The sequence below is a fragment of the Fomitiporia mediterranea genome (genome assembly GCF_000271605.1).
Source record: "Fomitiporia mediterranea MF3/22 unplaced genomic scaffold FOMMEscaffold_8, whole genome shotgun sequence".
Lineage (NCBI taxonomy): Eukaryota > Fungi > Basidiomycota > Agaricomycetes > Hymenochaetales > Hymenochaetaceae > Fomitiporia > Fomitiporia mediterranea.
In genome coordinates this window covers 3,175,551-3,195,572 of record NW_006760393.1, presented here as the reverse complement: position 1 = coordinate 3,195,572, position 20,022 = coordinate 3,175,551, and the positions used below count along the sequence as shown (strand labels likewise).

At 44.7% G+C, this 20,022-nt stretch overlaps 5 protein-coding genes across 5 annotated transcripts; 4 read left to right on the top strand and 1 right to left on the bottom strand.

Moving 5' to 3' along the window:
• The first annotated feature begins 2,920 nt into the window (after positions 1-2,920).
• Positions 2,921-6,273, top strand: FOMMEDRAFT_126919 (uncharacterized protein). The gene is made up of 3 exons (XM_007268971.1): positions 2,921-3,130; positions 3,188-3,967; positions 4,018-6,273. Exons 1-3 carry the CDS (start codon positions 3,013-3,015, stop codon positions 6,072-6,074), a joined length of 2,955 nt encoding a protein of 984 aa, XP_007269033.1. The 5' UTR covers positions 2,921-3,012; the 3' UTR covers positions 6,075-6,273.
• A 269-nt stretch (positions 6,274-6,542) lies between these two features.
• FOMMEDRAFT_126916 (zf-PARP-domain-containing protein) lies at positions 6,543-8,362 on the top strand. The gene is made up of 9 exons (XM_007268970.1): positions 6,543-6,669; positions 6,743-6,760; positions 6,829-6,895; positions 6,958-7,216; positions 7,274-7,345; positions 7,396-7,482; positions 7,535-7,600; positions 7,670-7,750; positions 7,805-8,362. The coding sequence occupies exons 1-9, from the start codon at positions 6,591-6,593 to the stop codon at positions 8,084-8,086; spliced, it is 1,011 nt and encodes a 336-aa protein (XP_007269032.1). The 5' UTR covers positions 6,543-6,590; the 3' UTR covers positions 8,087-8,362.
• Positions 8,363-8,412: 50 nt separating this feature from the next.
• On the bottom strand, positions 8,413-11,020 carry FOMMEDRAFT_169802 (high nitrogen upregulated cytochrome P450 monooxygenase 1; the record flags this gene model as incomplete). The annotated part of the gene is made up of 8 exons (XM_007268969.1): positions 10,503-11,020; positions 10,098-10,434; positions 9,960-10,037; positions 9,596-9,869; positions 9,465-9,539; positions 9,000-9,413; positions 8,851-8,940; positions 8,413-8,797 (listed from the first exon to the last, which is right to left on the bottom strand). Exons 1-8 carry the CDS (start codon positions 10,572-10,574, stop codon positions 8,413-8,415), a joined length of 1,725 nt encoding a protein of 574 aa, XP_007269031.1. The 5' UTR covers positions 10,575-11,020.
• A 3,547-nt stretch (positions 11,021-14,567) lies between these two features.
• On the top strand, positions 14,568-17,129 carry FOMMEDRAFT_126912 (uncharacterized protein). The gene is made up of 9 exons (XM_007268968.1): positions 14,568-14,781; positions 14,844-14,963; positions 15,038-15,202; positions 15,268-15,484; positions 15,553-15,653; positions 15,710-15,747; positions 15,822-15,998; positions 16,056-16,173; positions 16,227-17,129. The coding sequence occupies exons 1-9, from the start codon at positions 14,749-14,751 to the stop codon at positions 17,025-17,027; spliced, it is 1,770 nt and encodes a 589-aa protein (XP_007269030.1). The 5' UTR covers positions 14,568-14,748; the 3' UTR covers positions 17,028-17,129.
• A 417-nt stretch (positions 17,130-17,546) lies between these two features.
• Positions 17,547-19,492, top strand: FOMMEDRAFT_111796 (TPT-domain-containing protein; the record flags this gene model as incomplete). The annotated part of the gene is made up of 4 exons (XM_007268967.1): positions 17,547-18,008; positions 18,116-18,243; positions 18,331-18,824; positions 18,917-19,492. 4 exons carry the CDS (start codon positions 17,547-17,549, stop codon positions 19,099-19,101), a joined length of 1,269 nt encoding a protein of 422 aa, XP_007269029.1. The 3' UTR covers positions 19,102-19,492.
• Between the last annotated feature and the right edge of the window lie 530 nt (positions 19,493-20,022).

Below are 20,022 nucleotides of genomic sequence, written 5' to 3'. Positions count from 1 at the left end.
TTTTATATTCTTTAATAAGGTATTTTGCATTTGACAGATTTGTCAGATTCATTGTAGATTTCACTTAGTGACATAGTCAATATGTCTGTATTAAGAATTTGATGTTTATCATTAGTATGTATATTATTTAATTACTCCCCTTCAATTTGAGAAGGTTATTCTTTGAGTAATTGACAAGTAGTGTAAGTACATAAGTACATCATTGATTTCCTTTCATGTATTTGTAATCCAACAAGTAGTGTTAGTACTTTGTTATTTTACTTTCATACGTTTGTCAGTATGTGTTATAATATAACAGTATGTTTTAAGTTAACTTGTAATGTTTGACATACATTATTTTGTTTAAACATTACACTGTAACATTGTGCCATTTGTTTTATAAATTTTAATGTGATATTTATAATATGTCTGTAATATTTCAGACATGCTAAGAAATCTCTCTGTATGTTTGCAGTTACAACATCAGTTGCACATCTATTCATATCTCTGATAAGATGTAATAGATATGCTTGCATCTACTTTTCTTTATATATTATACTGTCTGAGATAATGTGTTAAACGTTTTATTAATTTATTTAATCTTATCATATTATGATTGTTTTCGTTTGTAATCATTATAATAAGTGTGTCTGTTGTAGTTTTTCTGTTGTTTGTTGTACTAGCCATATTGGCATAGTACTTCACTTGTATATAAGCTTTGTAGCTTTAATATAAGTTTATTTATACTTTGTTAAAGTATATCTATGTTCTGTACAATTAAATATGTTCTGTTACATTGTTGTAGTAATGGTAGAGGTATTATTCTACTGTTTGCCATTATTATACATTGTTATTATATGTTTACACTATCATAGGTGTAAAGTATTGTTATTTGTTTATTGACTATAATTGTGTACTCGTTCCTGTACCATAGTTACTGTAATGTACTTTGTAACTTTATTATTATTATTATTATTATTATTATTAATTCGTCTGTAGATAGTTGTACACTTTCATAAGCTGTATTAGTGTGTAGATATCAGATGTCTTAGATATCAGATGGATATCTGCTAACTTGTTTTATCTCATATCTGACATGTCCAACATATCTGAGACATGTCTTACATTAATCATTTGGCTGTGATATCACTATATGTGTTATTATTTTATTTATGCTATACTATATGTGCATTTGTTGACAGTGTCAATCATTTGTGCTATTGTAATATTAATAGTGGATGAGTAGCATTTGCTTTCTCAATCCTTCTAACGTTTGTCTGTAGTATGATCAGTTATTTATAATAACATGATCTCTGTAATATTATAGAATATTTTAGTGATTAAATGTTGCAGTAAGTGATACTCATTGTAGTTTCAGCACCACCTGCACAGACCGAGTTATTACTAGGCCAATGATCATAATCACTAAGACAATGATCATATAATGTCTGGGTCATGTGTAGTACAGTAGATTGTGTGTCTGTAGTGTATCAATTTGCGTTTGGGATACTCAGACAGGTGTGTCGAGTTCTGCGTCATAGTATGCTGCGTGCATGCATGCGATCCATAGAGCTGCATAGAGCATAGACATAGTAGAGTGTAGATAAAGCGTAGGCAGGGAGCACAAGGCTCATAACCTATTGATAGGGGTTATGTGAGAGGCTTAGAGGGATCACACAAAGAGGGGGGATAGTGGACTCGGCTCGTTCTCCTTAGCGTCATTGTCTGTTGATTCAGTAGGGTATATATAATATGTAGCTACTAGTATGTCTCAGGTACGTCCGTTGCTTATATGTGTCATTCCATATATGTTAACATCGGCTATCCCGAGCCTTTACCCGTGCATCATTGTTTTTAGCACTTCCAGGAATGGACTATTCATCTATCGACCGGGTTATAGCAATCCAGCCGCTCAGCATCCGCACTGACATGCAAGCCTTCCAAACTGTGTTTTGCTCTCGATTTATACGCCTACAGTATGCGTGCGGTGTCTATGATGCATTGGCTTCTATTTCCGTTGACCTCTCCTGTACTCAGTACTGTTAAGAAGGCAAGAAGGATCCGTTCACATAATTTCATAAAGCTGGCGCTTGTGAAAAAGTGTGCTCTTATCACGACTCCGAAGAGACACGTACAAATTAGTAGCTCATAGACGTGTGTTCAACGCAAACCTACTACTACTTCTACAACTATTTTTTAAAGCATATTTCTAGGTCTTATGTCTAGACTATATGCATATTAAGTCATGGACGGATTAAGAAAACAGACAATGACATCTCTCCCCTATCTCTTACTACTTGCCTTCAGCTTCAACTTGGTTACAAACTTCAATGAACAAGATTATCAGACTCAATCTTTAATGCCTGTGATCTGGACTGCTCCTTCCTACTGCTTGAAAAATGCATTTTAAACCTCTTTCCTAGTTACAGTAAGTGACTACCTGTTCATACAAGATTAATTATCAGTATTATGTTTAATGTAAGGCAGGCTGTTAACTTTCCTATTTCTGTTCAACAGCTTCAGCTGAACTACTATCACAGCTCTTGTGTCTTTTGATGTTTTAGAATTTTTGTTTCCCCTCGACAGAGGTATACTAATGTCGGAGTATGTACAGATTCATGTGTTGTACTGGTAGTAAAGAGGATAGATATAATCGAATTGTTGGGCTTATCGGTTCCCACGAAGTGAACACGTAACATTAGCCTCCCCATTAGAACTCTATTGTACTGGGATCAACTCTTTCAAACCACAGGGTACAAGGTTTTTCATAATTTTATGGCACAAGTTCGGATCGTAAAGCCACTTGTTGTCCAAAGTGGTCGGTAAATAATGGAGGCCGGAAATTTTTCTTCAGCAAAACAAGATTATGTAACCTGTTTAATTTCCTAAAATAGCCAACCATTGTCCTTTGGCTCTGTCCGTTGCGACGAGGTCAATTGTTATTGTTCTTCTGCGCACCTGAAAAATGGCCAGAAACGTGCTCCTTTTCAGCTCTATCTCCTACTCTCATCTTCCCTTTCTGCGCTGTGCGCCATGTTTGCCAGCGTCATCGCTTTCTTTTCGGTTTTCAGCGCGTTAGCCGCTGCCCAGAACACTCCGTCGGTCGTGTGCATTGCTGGACAATGCGTGCAGGGTTTCACAAACTTAACCCGTGAGTTTGTAATGCAATTCAGATATGCGAACACGTAAACTTACGTTGCTGATGTAGTGGGTGCAACTTTGAGCGCGCCTGGCGCGTCAACAAGTCTGCTCTTGCTTCCAGGTCAATACACCGAGACGACGAATCCTTCACTATTGCATTCTATCCTTACTTCGAGCTCAGCCACCATCTCAGGTTCCACAGGCTTTCAGAACAGTAGTAGTATCTCGTTACCCCTTTCCATCCAACTTCAACCCGGGCTCGCATTCTATTCTTCTTCAAACTATTCTGGTTCAGCTGCATATATCGCCCTTCCGACGTCAGCGAACGCGTCGAATGTAACGACTACTATCAATGGCGGGTCGTTTGTACTGTCGTCAAACACATGGGCCGAGTTAACCACCTCAGGTGGTCGGATCATCCTGTGGGACGCGTCGCCCGATATATCGCAATTACCCGGATTCATTTCTAGTGGCTTGACTCTCAATCAACTCCAGAGCGGGTCTTGCAGCACCCCTTGTGCAAGCGGCGGAGTCTGTACCTCTCAAGGCTCATGTGCATGTCTGCCAGGATTTACAGGATCATCTTGTGAGGCATGTGCGACTGGGTTTTTCGGAAAAAATTGTCAGGCCTGTCCGAGTGACTGCGAGACCTGTGATGACGGTATTAACGGGTCGGGAATCTGTCTGAAGAAACAAAGTAATGCTCAAAACTGCAACTGTTTGAATGGCCAATGTGCTAGCGATGGATCCTGCGCTTGTAACGCGGGTTGGGTTGATAGCTCGAATGGTACTAAGTGTGCTTCATGTGCAAATGGCTTCTTCTTGAGTGATGATGGATCGTGCAAAGGCAAGTGGAACATTGTATGTTTCGCTATCATATTACTGATGCTTCATTAGTTTGTGAGCTTGGATGCGCAACTTGCGCAGCTTCTACAGGAGCTTGTACCGCCTGCAAGAGCGGCTTCACCCTTTCCTCTACCGACTCTACCAAGTGCAATCCACCCTCGACTGCGACGACTACTGGCACTGTCTGCCCTGACGGCTCGTTTGCCAATGGCGCGTCTTGTGCTGCGTGTAATTCACTGTGTAGCACATGTACTGGGGCCACAGCCAACGACTGTGTCGTCTGCGGGACAGGGAGATTCCAGTTCAACGGGACTTGTGTGACAGTCGATGGCAATGGCGTATGTCAGACTGGTCTGACTACTGGGAATGGATTCGTTGCAGATAATAACAAGAAGGAATGTGAAGCATGTCCTGAGAAGTGTACGGCCTGTGGAATTCCTTCATTCAGCATTGCAAGTACGATCGATCAAGTACAATGCACAGCCTGTCTATCTGGCTTTGTACTCAGTAGCGGCCAATGTGTGGAGAACTGTCCAAGCGGGACATTCTTGGATCCGAAGGACAATGTAACTTGTTCAGCGTGCTCCTCAACTTGTAGCACTTGCGCGGGTTCCGCGACGTTCTGCCTAACTTGCTCAAATAACCAACTCGCTTCTGGTGGTGCTTGCGTGACGTCGTGTCCCTCGGGGACCTTTTCGTCATCCGGCGCATGTGTCTCGTGCCATCCTGATTGTACGACTTGTTCTGGGACATCATTTAACCAATGCTCAACATGCCCTTCCGATCGTCCCGTCCTGTCAAACGGCCGCTGTCTTCCCATATGCAGCAAAAACGAATTCTTTGATCCTGCTAGCAGCTCTTGTAAGAGCTGTGATAGCTCCTGCGCAAGCTGTAGTGGTTCAGGAAGCTCAAACTGCCTCAGCTGCGCAGATGGGAACAGCGTGCTTCGTGGCGGTAAATGCGTCGCCGGGACATGTGCAGCCAATACTGATGTCGTCCCTGGCCTTGGAGCATGCCTGAGTGACCTTGTTGCTATTCCTCAGGCATCCGGTTCTGGGACTGCCTCTGGTGCTTTACCGACTGTGACGGGCATCAACTCTCCGACGGTGGACGAGAAGGGTGGTTCGCACCTCGAGTGGTGGCAGATTCTTCTCATGGCACTTGGATGTGCTTTCATTCTACTCTGCCTTCTGTTGTGCCTGCGCCGTCGCATGAGGAAGAAGCGCGCGCAACAAACTCAGGAGTTTGCGAGGGCTAAAAAATTGGACGATAATCTCACCTGGCGTGAACGCGTCGTGAGGTTTGGTGAGCGCTTGTTCGGACACACCTTAGGGGAACGTGTGCTGGGGTCTCGCAAGCGTGGGGCGACAGGTCCCATTGCTCTGCGAGATGTTGGTAAAGGGACGGCCAAAGACTCCTATCAGATGCGTGACCTAGAAGAGGCACGGTATTCGCGCGACGTGGATAAGTTGCTCGATGGATACGCGTATTCTCGTCATTCACGTGAACCGTCACTCAATACGTATGAGAAGCGTTCAGATTACCTCTCGCGTCTTCACGGTGATGCAAAGTCCAAGTCATCAAGGTCTAAATCAAGTCGATTCCGACGTGACCGCGACCGAAGTGCCGATAAGGATGTCGACTTGAATACGATGTCCGATGAATCGATGTACACATATCTAACAGGTCAACCTCGTCGCACTGCTGATGCTCGTCAGCCTGTGCGTGATAAGCCTGCCTTCTCCTCACGCCTTACTCCTCTTGATACAAACGCTCGAGATCTCGACCGTGGACGAGATCGTTTAGCTTCACGTTTTTCCGATTCCATGTATTCTGAATCCAATTATGCGCCTCCGCGTGATCGACGAAGGCGTGATCATAGTCCTGCATCGAACGCGAGTAGCTCTCGCGCGCCAACTCCTGCGCAGGAATACGCATTGACTGTACGCGATCGAGAACATAGTCCTGCAAACCGAGGCCCCGCAGTGGATTATGGCTTGATTGACCTCGGAAATCAGAAAGATCAGTATGGAGGGAGAGGTGATTATTGGTTGCGACCTAATCATACTGGAGCAAGCAGTGGATCGAAGAACCCATTCCGTAGATGAACATGGTGTTATTTCCTTATTTCCGTTCCTTTGGATATTTGGACTTTAAATTTAAAAATGCATGTCCACACGCTCCATTTACTTGTCTTCTTTCAATTTCGTCTGTTTGAACGCTTACATGTATTACCCTCTAATCACTTTCGTTATACAGATTTCTTGTGCTGCAAATTATCCTTATAGCGTTACACTCACATATTTCCTTGCACCATATCATTTACTATTTACTATGTGATATGCTCCGATTAAACCCGTGCATGGATGCTGTCTGTTCCATTTTAATTGCTTAAATAACTTCAACTTTTATTCTGGCAATTGAGACTGAAACAGCAGCAATTGAATAACTGTGCTGCGGAAGCAAATAATGAATTTACATAAAAAGAAGTTGAAATGTATTCGTGGGAAAATTGGCTGTTCGTGGTGTGGGTCTTGTTTGTCGTTTAGACGCTGCTGGCGTATCAACCTCGTTCCCAACACCCATCTCTCCGCTCTCTCACTAACTCATACCTCACAAAAATCATGTCTGACGGTGAAGGTGGTGAAAAAAAGAGCGGCTACCGGCTTGAAGTCGCTCCCTCTGCTAGGGCACAGTGCAAGGGTGTGTTTTTCATCGAGCTTTATAGTCAATAATGAGAAACGCGATGTTGATACTTTCAATGGGAACCACATAGGTCCGAAGCCATGCAAAGGCGAGTCTTGGATTCAGATGACACGTAAAGGGAGCGCGACTGACGCGAATTTCTTTCTTCGTTGACAGGTACAAAAATCAACAAAGGCGAGCTACGACATGGATCTGTTGTGGATTTCCGAGGAAACACTTCTTTGTTCGTCCTTCCTCCCTTTCTTAGTATAATCTCCCTCTCTAATACTAGCTTTGACTGTGCAGTGCATGGCGTCACTGGGGCTGTGTCACTGAGCGTATCATCAAGAACATGAAAGCTGCGTTTGAGGATCCAACCGAACTGGACGGCTTTGATGAACTCCCAGAGGAACACCAGGAACGTGTCAAAAAAGCATACGAAGAGGGCCACGTAGCTGAGGAAGATATTCCTGAGAGTGCACGTAAGCCTGAAGGTGAAGGCGACGAAGAAGACGAGGAAGAAAAGAAGCCTGCGAAAAAGAAGCAAACGAAGAAGAGGGTTAGAGTAAGGCTTTTCTCCGTGCTATCGCACTATGTTGCTATACTAATATACTCTCGGAAGAGTGATGAAGATGGGGAAGAAGAGAAGGATGAAACTCCCAAGAAGAACCCCAAGCCTCGCAAGCGTGCCAAGGTTAGATATTCTCTCAGCTCTACACGTCATTTTCCTAACAAATACCTCAGAAATCGGATGATGATGACGAAGAAGAGAAGGGAAAAGAAGAAGAAAAGCCAAAGAAAAAGGCTGCACCCCGCAAGCGTGCCCCTAAGGTTAGTTTATTGAATGTATTCGATAAATTAATTTAATTAACGCTCCTGTTAGCAGAAGGATGAAGATGGCGAAGAGAAGCCACCTGCAAAACGTGGAAGAAAGAAGGCTGAATCGAAGGTAAATTTCTCATAAATGACACTTTATCCTGCCACTGTTCGATTCCTTATAATACTGTCTGGCAAATAGGCTGCGGAGGGCGATGAGGACGAACCAGCGCCGAAGAAGAAACGTGCAGCGCCCAAGAGCGGAGATAAGAAAGCCAAGAAGGTGAGTCTGAATGGTTATCCTGATGTTCTTAATTAACAAAGGAATGGCTCTTAGGTTGACGAAGATGAATCTGGCGAAGATTTCGGTGATGAACTGGATAAGGTGTCTGGCGATGAAGAGGATGAGGTTGAAGAGAAACAGAAACGCAAGAAGGTGGAGAAAGGCGTATCGAAAGGGAGGGTGTCAAAGGCTTCGGTAGTTGACAAGCCAGTCTCGAAGTCTAAGCCAGCCTCAAAAGCTAAGCCTTCTTCGAAGGCGAAGCCTGCATCTAAAAAGCCTACTAGCAAGGCTAAGAAAGTCGAGGAGAGAGCCGAGGAGGTTGCCGAAGAAGATTGAAAGAGTGGCTGAGATATCAAAAGCCTTTTAAAAAACACATGCACGTTCTCTACTTTGGACCATAGGACTATGCCTGCACCTTCGCGATCCATGTTCCGTCGTATGAATTGGCTTTCGGCTTGTTTCGTCTTGTTTTGCATCCATCATGCGACACCCTACTTTTATTCTGCCTGTGTATTGCTGCCGTACTCTGCATTTCGTTATTTTGCGCGTAGTTATTAATACACGTAATCCATCGATGTATACTACCGTTTGGCACGTTCTTGTAAATACATTATTATAGTTTACTTTATCCTTCCGCTATTAGCAAGACCGATGCTTCCATTTCAAATTTGATTTCTTGAGGTGAGAACTACAGGCAACTCCCCGAGTCGGAACACGAAGTGATTCTTCATGTCCTTCTCCCATTGATCCTTGTCATAGCCATGCGCAAACGAAATTTCAAATCGCTGCAAAAGCAGAGCAGTGACGCTGCGGATTTCGGCTAGCGCGAGCATCTTCCCAGCGCAGTTCGCGGGTCCATAAGAGAAGGGCATGTATGCCGAGGTGTCGTGAACGAAGTGCATTTTGGATTTCGAATCGGATTCCGTAGTTGGTGACGGTTGGAGCCAGCGGTCAATCCAGAACGTTTCCGGTATTGGGGAGAAGTATCGGGCTTGCCGGTGGAGGACGTACGGTGGGACGTTGACGGCCGTTCCTTCAGGAATAATACTAACACACAATATCTAAGCAATAATAAACATATTGGTATTAAGGGAACTCACTGCTCGCCGATTTGCTTGTATCTGGACCCCGCAGCAGGCGCCCGTTGCAAATCAGTAGGAACAGGTGGCTGAAGTCGCAGGGTCTCGTTGCTAAACACAAAGGACAAATTAACCTATTGCCCTAGATAGGGACTGAGATCAAAACTCACATCACAGCATTCAAGACGGGCAATTCAGCGAGTCTTGTGAAATCAAAAGGGTCACCTTCACCGAGCGGGAACGCCCCATCGAGCTCCTTCCTCAGCCTCCCAAGTACGGACGGGTTACTCAGCAAGTAATAGAATATATGACTGATCGTTGTCGCAGTTGTGTCCGACCCGGCAATGATAGCGACCTTGCAGTTCTCGCTCAATAAGGTTTTGTCATGGGCCGATTGGCATGAGCCTTCGATGTCCTCATTTGCAAGGTGGTAGAATAGATCCTTGTTGCGAGCACCACGTTGCACTCGCTCAAATATACAGTTGTTAACGAAGGTTGTAAATGTCACCATTGCTGCAACAACGTAGGGAAGGCTGTGTACAATATGAACGGACCACGGAAGTCGATGTAGTGTCGCTTGGGCTCTAATTAGAGTGAATAAATAATGTTTAGAAAACATACGACTAATAGCTTACAGCATTTGTTTCCCGATCATTCCCCAAATACCGCTGGTATCCCCGTCTTTCATGAGCTCGAACGCCCCGCCGAATCTACAACACAAGACTGAGTAAATCAAGCTGAACACGCAACTGTCTCCCTAACTTACGCCATATCACCCATGAAATCAAAAGCAAATCGGCTCAACCACATGGCAAGATCGACGCTCCTCGGACTCCGAGCATCGTTCCCCTTCTTAATAGTGAATTTTTCAAGCTCTTCAGCAAGTTGCAATGCTCTACGTTCAATCGTTGGCGTATATTCCTTTACTGCTGCGGAGCTGAATCCCTTTGACCACGGCTTCCTTAACTGTGCATGATCAGCAAGGTCGCGAGTAGCAACGATATTCGCAGGAACGCCAGGCATCCGAGCACCGTCGAACACTGTCGAGATCGCACCAGTTAATTAACGATCCGGAGATACAAAGGAAATAGAGATCTTAAAGGAAAATATAAATCCGAAAGGAGACTCACTCGGACCCTTAGGCATACCGTCAGGACCCATAATTTTCGGAATAAGAGAGGCGTCGATGAAAGAGAGCTGATTAGGACCTGGAGGTAACATATTAGTGGCTGAACATGATTAATAAAATTATGCGCGGGAAGACTGACCGATGCGGACATATGGTCCGTGTTTTGCGTGCAAATCCTTCAGTGTCTCGTGCCATCTTCCGGTTGCGGTCTCATAAGCTAGCCAGAATTGTGAAATCTTCGCGGTAAAGGGGCCAGGATATCGAGCCAGGGGGTGCCATGGGGAGATCCGATACAGGACAATGCTCGAAAGAAGGGTGGAGTAGAAGACAGAGAAGCCGGCAAGTACCGCAAATCCTGCCGAATAGTATTGAAACAGGAACAGTGAAGATGCTAACGGTACATCGAATAGCAGGAAAATTGTGCTATAAGGACTTGAGGGATGGATCTCGAACTTCTTGTAGACAAAGTAAACGAGCTATAGCGCGAATACGGCCAAGGCACACTGGTGAGAACAAATTCCTAGAGGCAGAACGTGTAACATACCAGCCCAGCAGCGAAGGGTATCATCGCGGAATCGCGGAAAGAGAGGACTGGAAGCGAGTTGAATAGAGCCATGACGGAAAGCCTACTAGTCAGGGGGCAGAGAGGATGGGGCCTCGAGAGCTCTTATATACCAATCTCTGGAGCAAATGATTGGTGACTCCGTTGTCGTACCGCAGAGACGGGACGTAGATCGAAACCGCAAAATCTCCGGCCGAGGTGCGAGAATGCAGACATGTGTAAAAATAAGAGACTTGGAACCATGTCAACCCCAACGCTGAAGCACCGCAAATTGACAACTTGTGATAGTGGCGCTAAGTAATGCAATCGGCTTTCGCCTCTTGCTGAAAACGACAATAACCTTAGCAAAATGAAACACCCAGAAGTCTGAATAATGTGCGATTCATCCAAATATAACTAGCACGGCCGAACGAAGGCGGATAATTGAATTGGAAGGTAACGTGCCTGTGAGGTGTTTGAGCTAGACGTGAACCCACGAGTGAGGCATCACAAGTTTCACTCTCAAAGTACATTCTAGATCACAGACGGAGTCAGTACCGACTAGCTATAAGTCACTGATAGGCTTATACACCGAGCGCTTGAAGAAGCAGTGCTTACATTTTGATGGAGACGTCTCGGACAATGCATTACTCAACGTCTATACGTGCGATCCCTGCAAATGTCGACAAACCTAGTAACAAATTTTCAAATGGGCCCTTATTTCCCATGTAACAACGTACGTTTCTTGAGTCATATCAATTGTTGCAGAGAGAAAACGGTCATACCGTCGTCATCAGCGGAACAAGACTCAACATTCAGTCGTAGACTCGTATCCACCAGAGATGGTTCGACGGACCTAGAACCGAACCGAGTATGAAAAGGCACCGCTGTGCCTTCGCAATCGTCGCAATCGCGACACTATAGCACATAGGGACAACCAGCGGTGGGGAATGGGGCACCGCCAAGTACAGATTCCATGTTAAGGTTGAAACATAAGCCGCGTCGACACCGGACGTCAGAGTTTCTTAAGACCGCTCAGTAGTTAAATTACTAGACTCGGAGATAAGTTTCCATGACCCTGGTCACGCAGACAGATAGCTCTAGGTAAAAGTCAAATGATACAATCGCAATTAGAAACTCTTGCATCAGGAGATATGCACGTGATTCTCAGAATTCTCAATGACATAATATTCAAACAAAATTGCATCCATGATACAAGCGGGTCACTGTCTGCACAAAGGTTAACACTTGGATATCTAATCTGAATTTTTGGAAAGTTTCCTTTCCGTAGATTCATAATCTCCAGAGTCGCCGAGGAACGCCATTATCGGGCTATATGGCCGAGTGTAAATTGACCGAATTTGACAATATTTACCACAACTCACCGACGCTCAAGCCACAATGATCGAAACCCGGAAACGCCGCGACGTGGGTATTAGACCCTCTCGACTCACTGCCTTGCACACGTTCCAGTTTGAAAGTAAGAGATGCCGGGTTCTGAGACCTGGAATGCTTTCCAGTAGGTACGAGTTGTGTACTCGCAGCTTATTGAACTTCCGTTTTGTATGGCAACGTATCATCATTGATCACACGTTCACAGGTTCAGCGCTGCATTTTTAACACAACAGCATCGGCCTTAGATGGTGAATTGCTGCGGGACAACCCGCTATAGATGTCACCATTACAGTGTAGATCCTCAATTACGGCTCATTGAGACGTTGCCTCCTCAATCTTGTTCTCAAGTTTTTATCATAAAATCAAGAATTCTCACCTGTCTGGGGGATCATTCACTTGAATTTTATACAGCGCACTATGACGGTCCGGCCGGCTTTTTGAGGGCGCTACTATTGATACATAATGGAGGGTCCGCGCGCATCACTGAGCGTCCGGCTGAGGAAACCGGAGTATTATGTTAGGGAGGGGGAGCGACGAGAGTTACAACGTCCATCGTATATCGGGGCCCGTCATTCGCGTTCTAACGGGCTGCGGTTCTTCCGTGTAGGAATTGTACGATTTGACACGTGAATACGATAAAACAAATACTCAACGGTGTTACTTGCGACTGCCGGCACATTTCAACCATGCCATCATACTTGAAATACGGTTCTCCTCTTGTTGACATCGGTTGCAGAATTTTCAAAACGGCTATGGAACTAGTACACCTCCCATATCCCAATGCGTATATTACCATGGCGAGGGTATCGGAAGGAACGGTCACTCACTCCAACTTAATTTGCATTTCCTTGCAATCTTTACTTTCTGTCTTTTTCTCCATATGTCCTCAAGCTGATCCGAGACGGACCAACGATCGTTTATAGGAATCCGGTAAGTAAAGAATAATGGTATAATTGTAGCTGGTGCTTCACTACCCCTTCTCTGCCTATTAAGTTCAATATCAGTAAGTTACATGTATATTCGATTCCCTGTGTTTCGTAGGGCAATTGTTGTTTTTCAACCGCATGCATAGCTCATTTGCTGCTTTAACTTCGTACACCCTTTCTTTAGTTGAACGTCCCCCAATATGAAGAAAGGGCTGGAAATAAATGGTCGGCCTAGATGGCCCTGACTTGAGGCGTTGAGGACATCCGAACATCACGACATGAAAGTCAGCAAGAGCAAGACAGGTCTAGAATGAATAGGAAGTACCCAACCCTGCACTCGTCCTTGCAGGTGTATCCCCGTGTCAGCTCGAAACTATTACATTTCTTATAATCAAGCCAACTCATATTTTTACAAGGAATGTGCCAGGGAAGGGAGACGTGCTATAACTCAGGTGTACTCCTTTACCTCATGTAATACATCCCTGTAACTGAGAATCATCATAGGTAATGTATGTATATAGGTATGTGTTCAACTGTCCCAGTCGGAATCAGTCGGAATAGCATTACTGTTCAAATTGTTGATCTAAAGGACAGTACCAATTTTTATAATATGGACACAGATTGTGTCCAAAGAATAGACAGCCAATAGCAATAAAGATACTTATATCAAACCAATAAGGGGGTAGAGGGGAGGGACAGAAAATAAAATGTGTATTGTATGTGTAATGGGAGTAGGAAACTCAGATGAAAAGGAAAAGAATTGTGTAGAAATAAAACAGATGTTATAATATATTATTTTCTCTTTTTATTTTTATTTTTTGTCTTTGACCAAGCTGTTTACAAATCAAAGTCAGATTTTTCTACACTACTTATTCAGAGGGAGCACAGTTTTTGTACTCTAGAGAAGTTACTCTAGTTATTTCTTAACACTTTGAGTACTTGCTTCTTCAATGTGTCTCTTGAACTTGTCTGATAAATTGATATTTTAGATTGATTACATTCAACAGTTGTGTTACACCCTTTCAGAGAGCTAGGGAAGGGGTAGGTGCCTTTAAGGTTTTTCCAACAAACTATCAATCTATAAGACAGTCTGATAGCCAGTTAGAAATAAATGCAGGATAGAGGTAGATAGTGTTGAAGACAGGGTGAGATGTTCTGCTCAACTGACTTGCACAAGGGAACTTCATGGAATTCAGCAGTCTCTGCCTTGTATCCTTCAAATGATATGCTTGTCCAAAGACATGCTCAAGATTCATACTGGAAAAGATAGTGTGTTGAAACTTTGGCACTACAGACATTGACTCAGTAATAAATGGATAAGGAATCATCACTCTACGGTTTTGATTACCCCCTTCATGCTCATTATTGTGATTATCACTGTAGTGCAGTAGGAAAAATACAATCAACTTTGCAATATTTGAACCTGGATCCTTCTTCGAGCTTGACACGTAGCAACCTGAATCCTGATACAGAAGGCTCTGAGCACGTATGAGTCGGTATGTGAATGAAGTTAGCTTAATGACTACGGCGCAGTCGTTGCACGCTGCCGATAGTAATCGTCAGCGTCTTGATCGGCTTCGTGCGACGTGTTCGTGTCGTGTAACTTACAGGTTACTGCATTACGACAGAGGTGCGATGTAATCGTACGTAAACGTGATTTGGTCATTCTATGATTAGCTCTCTTACCTTATAAGGGTACCATCTTTAGCATGTCCCTACCGTTTGGATCGGAACCGCAGCTTTCACCGCCAGAGTTTGATTCGCGAAGTTCGCAAGCTGTGCATATTGATCAGTGAAGCCAGTCCGACACGTAGGATGATCCTCCTGTCTGTACCATTAAGCGCTGCGGGTATAAATACAGCAATGCTTTGAGACATGGTACTCTATCTATCACTATCAGTTCAGTCTTAAACTCGTACTCTACAGTCATGTCTTCAGATAACGCACCTAAGGTCCTCGTCGTAAGTCTATTTCGCATTTCTACAGCTGTTTAAACTCACTGCTATTTGCTTGTTTGTCGTAGGTTGGCGCAGGCCCTGCTGGACTTATCCTAGCACTAAGTCTCCTCAAGAACGGCATACCCGTACGCATCATCGAGAAAAACACTCAGCACCACGTTAGCGAGCGCGGCTCTGGTATCTCAGTACGTCCGTCTCCTCTATCTATCATTTCATTCTCCCACTTTCTTCAAAAGTCTGACACTAAGTATGTTAACAGTGTCGCACGTTGGAAGTCGAGTTGTTCCTCGGTGTCGGGAACGACGTCCTAAACACAGGATTCGATGCTCCAATTATGCAGATTCATGACCCGAAAGACCCGTATAGGATCGTCAAGACGTTCCCGATGTTGGAGAAGATAGACCCTACGCCTGCGTTCCCAGTCGTACGTCTCTCATTTAATATTGATTACCCTTTCTAACGGCATGTTGTTAACTTTTTCTATTGTAGACGCGGGCTGTCATGCTAGGCCAATGCATCCACCAACAAATCATCCGAAAGCACCTCGAAGCACTCGGGTGCCAAGTCGAACTCGGCACCACTCTTTCTGGACTTGAGCAGAGCGAGGACGGCGTGACTGTACGCTTGACGAAAACAACGACGAATGGCGAACAAGTGGAAGAGACTGCGAAGTTCGCGTACGTTGTAGGAGCAGATGGGGCGCGCAGTAAGTATATTCATTCTAAATTCTTTGCACAAATTTTAAGTTGTCTTTTTGATTCTTTGCTTTTGAAGGTGCTGTTCGTAAACAGATGGGTGCAGATTTCGTTGGCGAGTCTAGAGATTTTAGGGTATATCTCATCGATGCTCGTATCGAAGGTGTTCAAGACGACAAGGTGAGGCGTTCTTCACTTACATATAAAGCTTCCTTAACTGAACAGACTTTCTTCAGCTCGATTTCCATAGATGGGGAGACGGAGTCAAGAACGTGTACGCATACCCTTCCATTCACCTTTCATTTATCTTTCCACTAACTTTGTTTTATTTGTTTATTTGTTTAATAGAGTATCCCTGAGACATTCCGTCCGAGAAGGGATATTCCAACTACTCCTCGCGGGTGAGAATATTGACTTTGACACTGTGACGAAGGGTACTCCGGAAGCCATTCAGGCGGAGTTTCATAAGCTTTCTGGGAGGACAGACTTTAAGGTTACAGAGGTCATTTCTCATGGTGAATGGCGGTGAGTGATTTCTTTTGATACGAAGACACTTTGGTTGATAAGTTTCGTTTTCTTTAGTCCTAATATGCGTATTGCGGATCGTTTCCGTGACGGACGGGTGTTCATCGTCGGAGATGCCGCACATGTGCATCCACCTACAGGAGGTCAGGGCCTCAACACTAGTGTTCAAGATTCTGTAAGTTCATATTATCCAGCCATGGCTTATTTAACTGATCTTTAATTCTGCAGTTCAACCTCGCATGGAAACTGGCACTCGTCATCAAGAACCAATCCCCTCCGTCCCTACTCGACTCATACGAACACGAACGTATGCCAGTCATAGTTGAGATGCTTCAACTCACGACAGATATCTTCAACAAGATGTCTTCTCGCGTTGAGACTCTCAAAGCTCTCAAAGATGCTAAAGACGCTAAAGACTCTTCCACCTTGTCAACGAATCAGGAGAGTACGATGAAGCGAGGGTGGACGTTCACGCAGCTCGGTATAAATTATCGATGGAGTGAAGTTGTGTTTGATGAGCGGTTCGCGAAAGTGGAGGGGAAGGAGAAGGAGAAGAAGGAAGCGTATGGGAAGAGGGGGTATGATGTGAGAGCTGGGGATCGGGCGCCTGATGCTCCTGGTTTGGACACTTTGCTTAATGCGAAAGAAGGAGAGAAGGTTACGCGGTTGTTTGAGGTGTTCAACCCTTCGACGCATACGGCGTTGATCTTTACTTCGAACCCTTCGGACGCTACGACTCGTGAAGTACTCGATTCGATGACAAAGCTGCATAGTGGGCTCGTCCGTACCTCTCTTATCCTCCCTAAAGATAGCTCGTACACAGCTAAGGATATATCCTCCCCCGGTATCGACTTTGTGTTTAAGGACACGGAGGGACATGCGTACACGGGATACGGTATAAACGGGAACGGTGAGCTGGAGAAGGCTACAACGGTTGTGATTGTTCGGCCGGATGCGGTCGTTGGCGCGTTTGCGATGAGCAAGGCGGGTGTGGATAGGTATTTGTCGACTGTTTTCAGCTCTGGTTAGAAGGGAAAGGGGGCTTGGACTTTTATGAGGTATTAGTAGAACTATGTAGGTAGAATAGCAGGTAGGTAGTTAGGTAGGTAGGTATAAACTCATGTAACGTTTATAATAGTTGTAATCAAGAGGTATAAAAGAGTATATAGCAAGCCAAGTCATCTCAATTGAGAGAAGTGGACGTCGGGAAAGGAGTGAGAGTGATGCGAAACGAGACGGAGCAGCCATCCGGAGTGTATGATATTGATGATCGACGACGAGGTGATGCCGCTCTCGCCCGTTGCCTCTGTTGAGTGTTGTCCCACGAAGGGCTTGCCTCCGCCGCTATCTCCCTTCTCCTTCGTCCCCCTTCACGCCCATCTCGCATGTGCTCTCCTCATATCCACGATCAATAATTCCCCTTTGCGAGCACACATGCAGCGTGGCACTCTACGCGACGTCCTTGCTTCCCTGCCCTTCTCTACTACTTGGTCTTCCACCTCCCACTCAACCAACAATGTCCACAACCACCACCACCAATTGCCGCTCATGTCCTCTTCCCCGTTTTCTTCCTTCTCCAAGTCTGAGCTTTCTGAGCACTTAGATATCGAGCAAGAGAATAGTGGGAATAATAATCGCAATGCACGACATCCACGACCTTCGTCTTCGTCCTTTTCCTTATCATCGTCGTCAACCAGCACTTCACAATCCTCAACGACCGCGAAACTCTTCTCCGGCAGCCAACTCTCTTGGCTCATTCTCTACTTCTTCTCCAACCTCTCCCTCACCCTCTACAACAAATTCGTTCTCGTCCGTTTCCCATTCCCTTACACCCTTACCGCCTTACACGCCCTCTGCGGTACGTTGGGAGGGTACATATTGATGGAACGTGGGGTTTTTGAACCGAGGGCGTTGAGTTCGTCTGAGAACGTTGTTCTCGTGGCGTTTAGCGTGCTGTATACTGTGAATATTGCCGTAAGCAATTTGAGCCTGGGGTTGGTTACTGTTCCTGTGAGTGAGACGATCCTCTTCTCGGAGACCGCGAGCTTCGATTGTTTATTTTTAATTTTAATGGCGATGCTGACGACTCAACCTTCGCGGGTGATGTTCTATTGTAGTTCCATCAAGTCGTGCGTGCTGCAACGCCCATATTCGTCATGGCGATCTCGTACCTTTTCTTGAACACTCGGTTCAGCGCGAGGAAGCTTTGGACGCTCTTACCTGTCATGGCGGGTGTTGGCTTCGCGTGAGTAATCTCTCTTCTTCCCACCATCTCATCCTTCGCTTCTTCGTTCACCTCGGACTGACTAACGGAAATCAAAATCGTCTGTAGGACGTTCGGCGATTATTACTTCACGACGTGGGGTCTTCTCCTCACGCTCCTCGGGACCTTCCTCGCAGCTCTCAAAACTGTGTTTACCAACGTTCTCCAATCGCCTTTACCAAATAGCAACGACAGCAGCAGCAGTAGCAATACCTCAGATGGCGGTCACTCTTCCTCCCCCTCTTCTTCATCCAATTCGTCGTATACACACCACCGCGCACCCTCCATCGGCCAACCAACCCGCCCCCACCCACTCTCCCGCATCCGTCTACACCTCCACCCGCTCGACCTCCTCTCGCGCATGTCACCCCTCGCCTTCGTCCAATGCGTCTTCGTCGCTCTCCTCTCCGGCGAGCTCGAGCGTGTACGCGTAGCTTCTGCACGCGAGATGGGTTGGGGAAGGGCGTTGGCGTTGATGACGAATGGGATGTTGGCGTTTATGCTTAATGTTGTGAGTTTTACGGCGAATAAGAAGGTTGGGGCGTTGAGTATGACTGTTGCTGGTGCGTTTCCTTCCCTTCTGCCTTCCCCTCTTTCCGACCTTTGAATGAAACGTGTACTTATGGGGTGTTGTTGTTTATGTTTATCATTGCAGCAAATGTGAAACAAGTCCTTACGATCCTGTTTGCTGTCTTCCTATTCGATCTCACCATCACACCCGTGAATGCGTTGGGTATTATATTGACACTTGTGGGTGGTGCGTGGTACGCATCGGTGGAGTACCAGGAACGACAGCAGAAACGAAGAAACCAGAGCTTAAAGACATCGGCAGGGTCGTAGAGTCGGACCGGATAAGTATCTGTTGTCTGTTGTAGATTATAGATCAGGTTAGTGGGCAGGTAAAATGGAGGACGATACCGCCCGCTCATTCACTTCACTCGATGATTCACACATAGAACGAACAGGCATACCATACATATACATATTCAGACACATGCATATCATATCATATCATACGTACTATTCCCTTCCTTACCTCTTTCATCTGGGTTTCCTTTCTCTCTCTTCCGTCCCTCTCTTCAGTCCCTCTTTTTATATCTCTCCTTCTCTCTTCCACTCTTTTACTTAGCTCGGTATAGGTATAGGTGTTAGGTATCATTATTATCATTATTGACATTGACTGTCTGTTTTGTTGATACAATCAATCTACGATCCATATCTTCATATCTTCATAACCCCATAACTATTAATTTTTGTGTCATATATGAATATTTAAAAAAATTATAGTTTAAAAGAAGTATGAATTACTCAACTTTGATATATGTGTACACTGAGGTATTCAACACTATGTAGAGAATGTGCTTACAGTAGACTAGTACAACTTGTTACTATCTGAACACATCATTTTTTACTATCTGAATTCTGAATACACTAATACTCTTCTCAGACAGAAAATAATATCAATTCTCTCTCTGAATGTTTCCCATCCAGATATCTTATTAAAGGATCCCTTACTTTTCTAAGAAAGGAATAATAAGCTCAAAGATAAATATGTAATTAAATTTTCCAGATTATATGTTAGAGTTAGAATTATTATTATTATCAATTAGTAAAGTAGTAGTACTTTGTAAATATAGAACTTGAAGACAGTGAGTTGTGACAGATATTACTGTAACAGGCAACAAATAACTCTGAACTATAGGTAGGGCATGAAATACTATATCACGCATTGTACTAGGGAACTTTGCTTTATGGGATCAA

What these genes read in the sequence shown, in the direction of transcription:
- FOMMEDRAFT_126919 (XM_007268971.1), top strand. Translation starts at nt 3,013, where the DNA reads ATGTTTGCCAGCGTCATCGCTTTCTTTTCGGTTTTCAGCGCGTTAGCC. An exon ending in GGGTTTCACAAACTTAACCC is followed by an intron (nt 3,131 to 3,187) that starts GTGAGTTTGTAA and finishes TTGCTGATGTAG; the next exon opens with TGGGTGCAACTTTGAGCGCG. An exon ending in TGATGATGGATCGTGCAAAG is followed by an intron (nt 3,968 to 4,017) that starts GCAAGTGGAACA and finishes ATGCTTCATTAG; the next exon opens with TTTGTGAGCTTGGATGCGCA.
- FOMMEDRAFT_126916 (XM_007268970.1), top strand. Translation starts at nt 6,591, where the DNA reads ATGTCTGACGGTGAAGGTGGTGAAAAAAAGAGCGGCTACCGGCTTGAA. An exon ending in AAACGAAGAAGAGGGTTAGA is followed by an intron (nt 7,217 to 7,273) that starts GTAAGGCTTTTC and finishes TACTCTCGGAAG; the next exon opens with AGTGATGAAGATGGGGAAGA. An exon ending in GAAAGAAGGCTGAATCGAAG is followed by an intron (nt 7,601 to 7,669) that starts GTAAATTTCTCA and finishes TCTGGCAAATAG; the next exon opens with GCTGCGGAGGGCGATGAGGA.
- FOMMEDRAFT_126912 (XM_007268968.1), top strand. Translation starts at nt 14,749, where the DNA reads ATGTCTTCAGATAACGCACCTAAGGTCCTCGTC. An exon ending in AGCGCGGCTCTGGTATCTCA is followed by an intron (nt 14,964 to 15,037) that starts GTACGTCCGTCT and finishes GTATGTTAACAG; the next exon opens with TGTCGCACGTTGGAAGTCGA. An exon ending in ACACTAGTGTTCAAGATTCT is followed by an intron (nt 16,174 to 16,226) that starts GTAAGTTCATAT and finishes TTAATTCTGCAG; the next exon opens with TTCAACCTCGCATGGAAACT.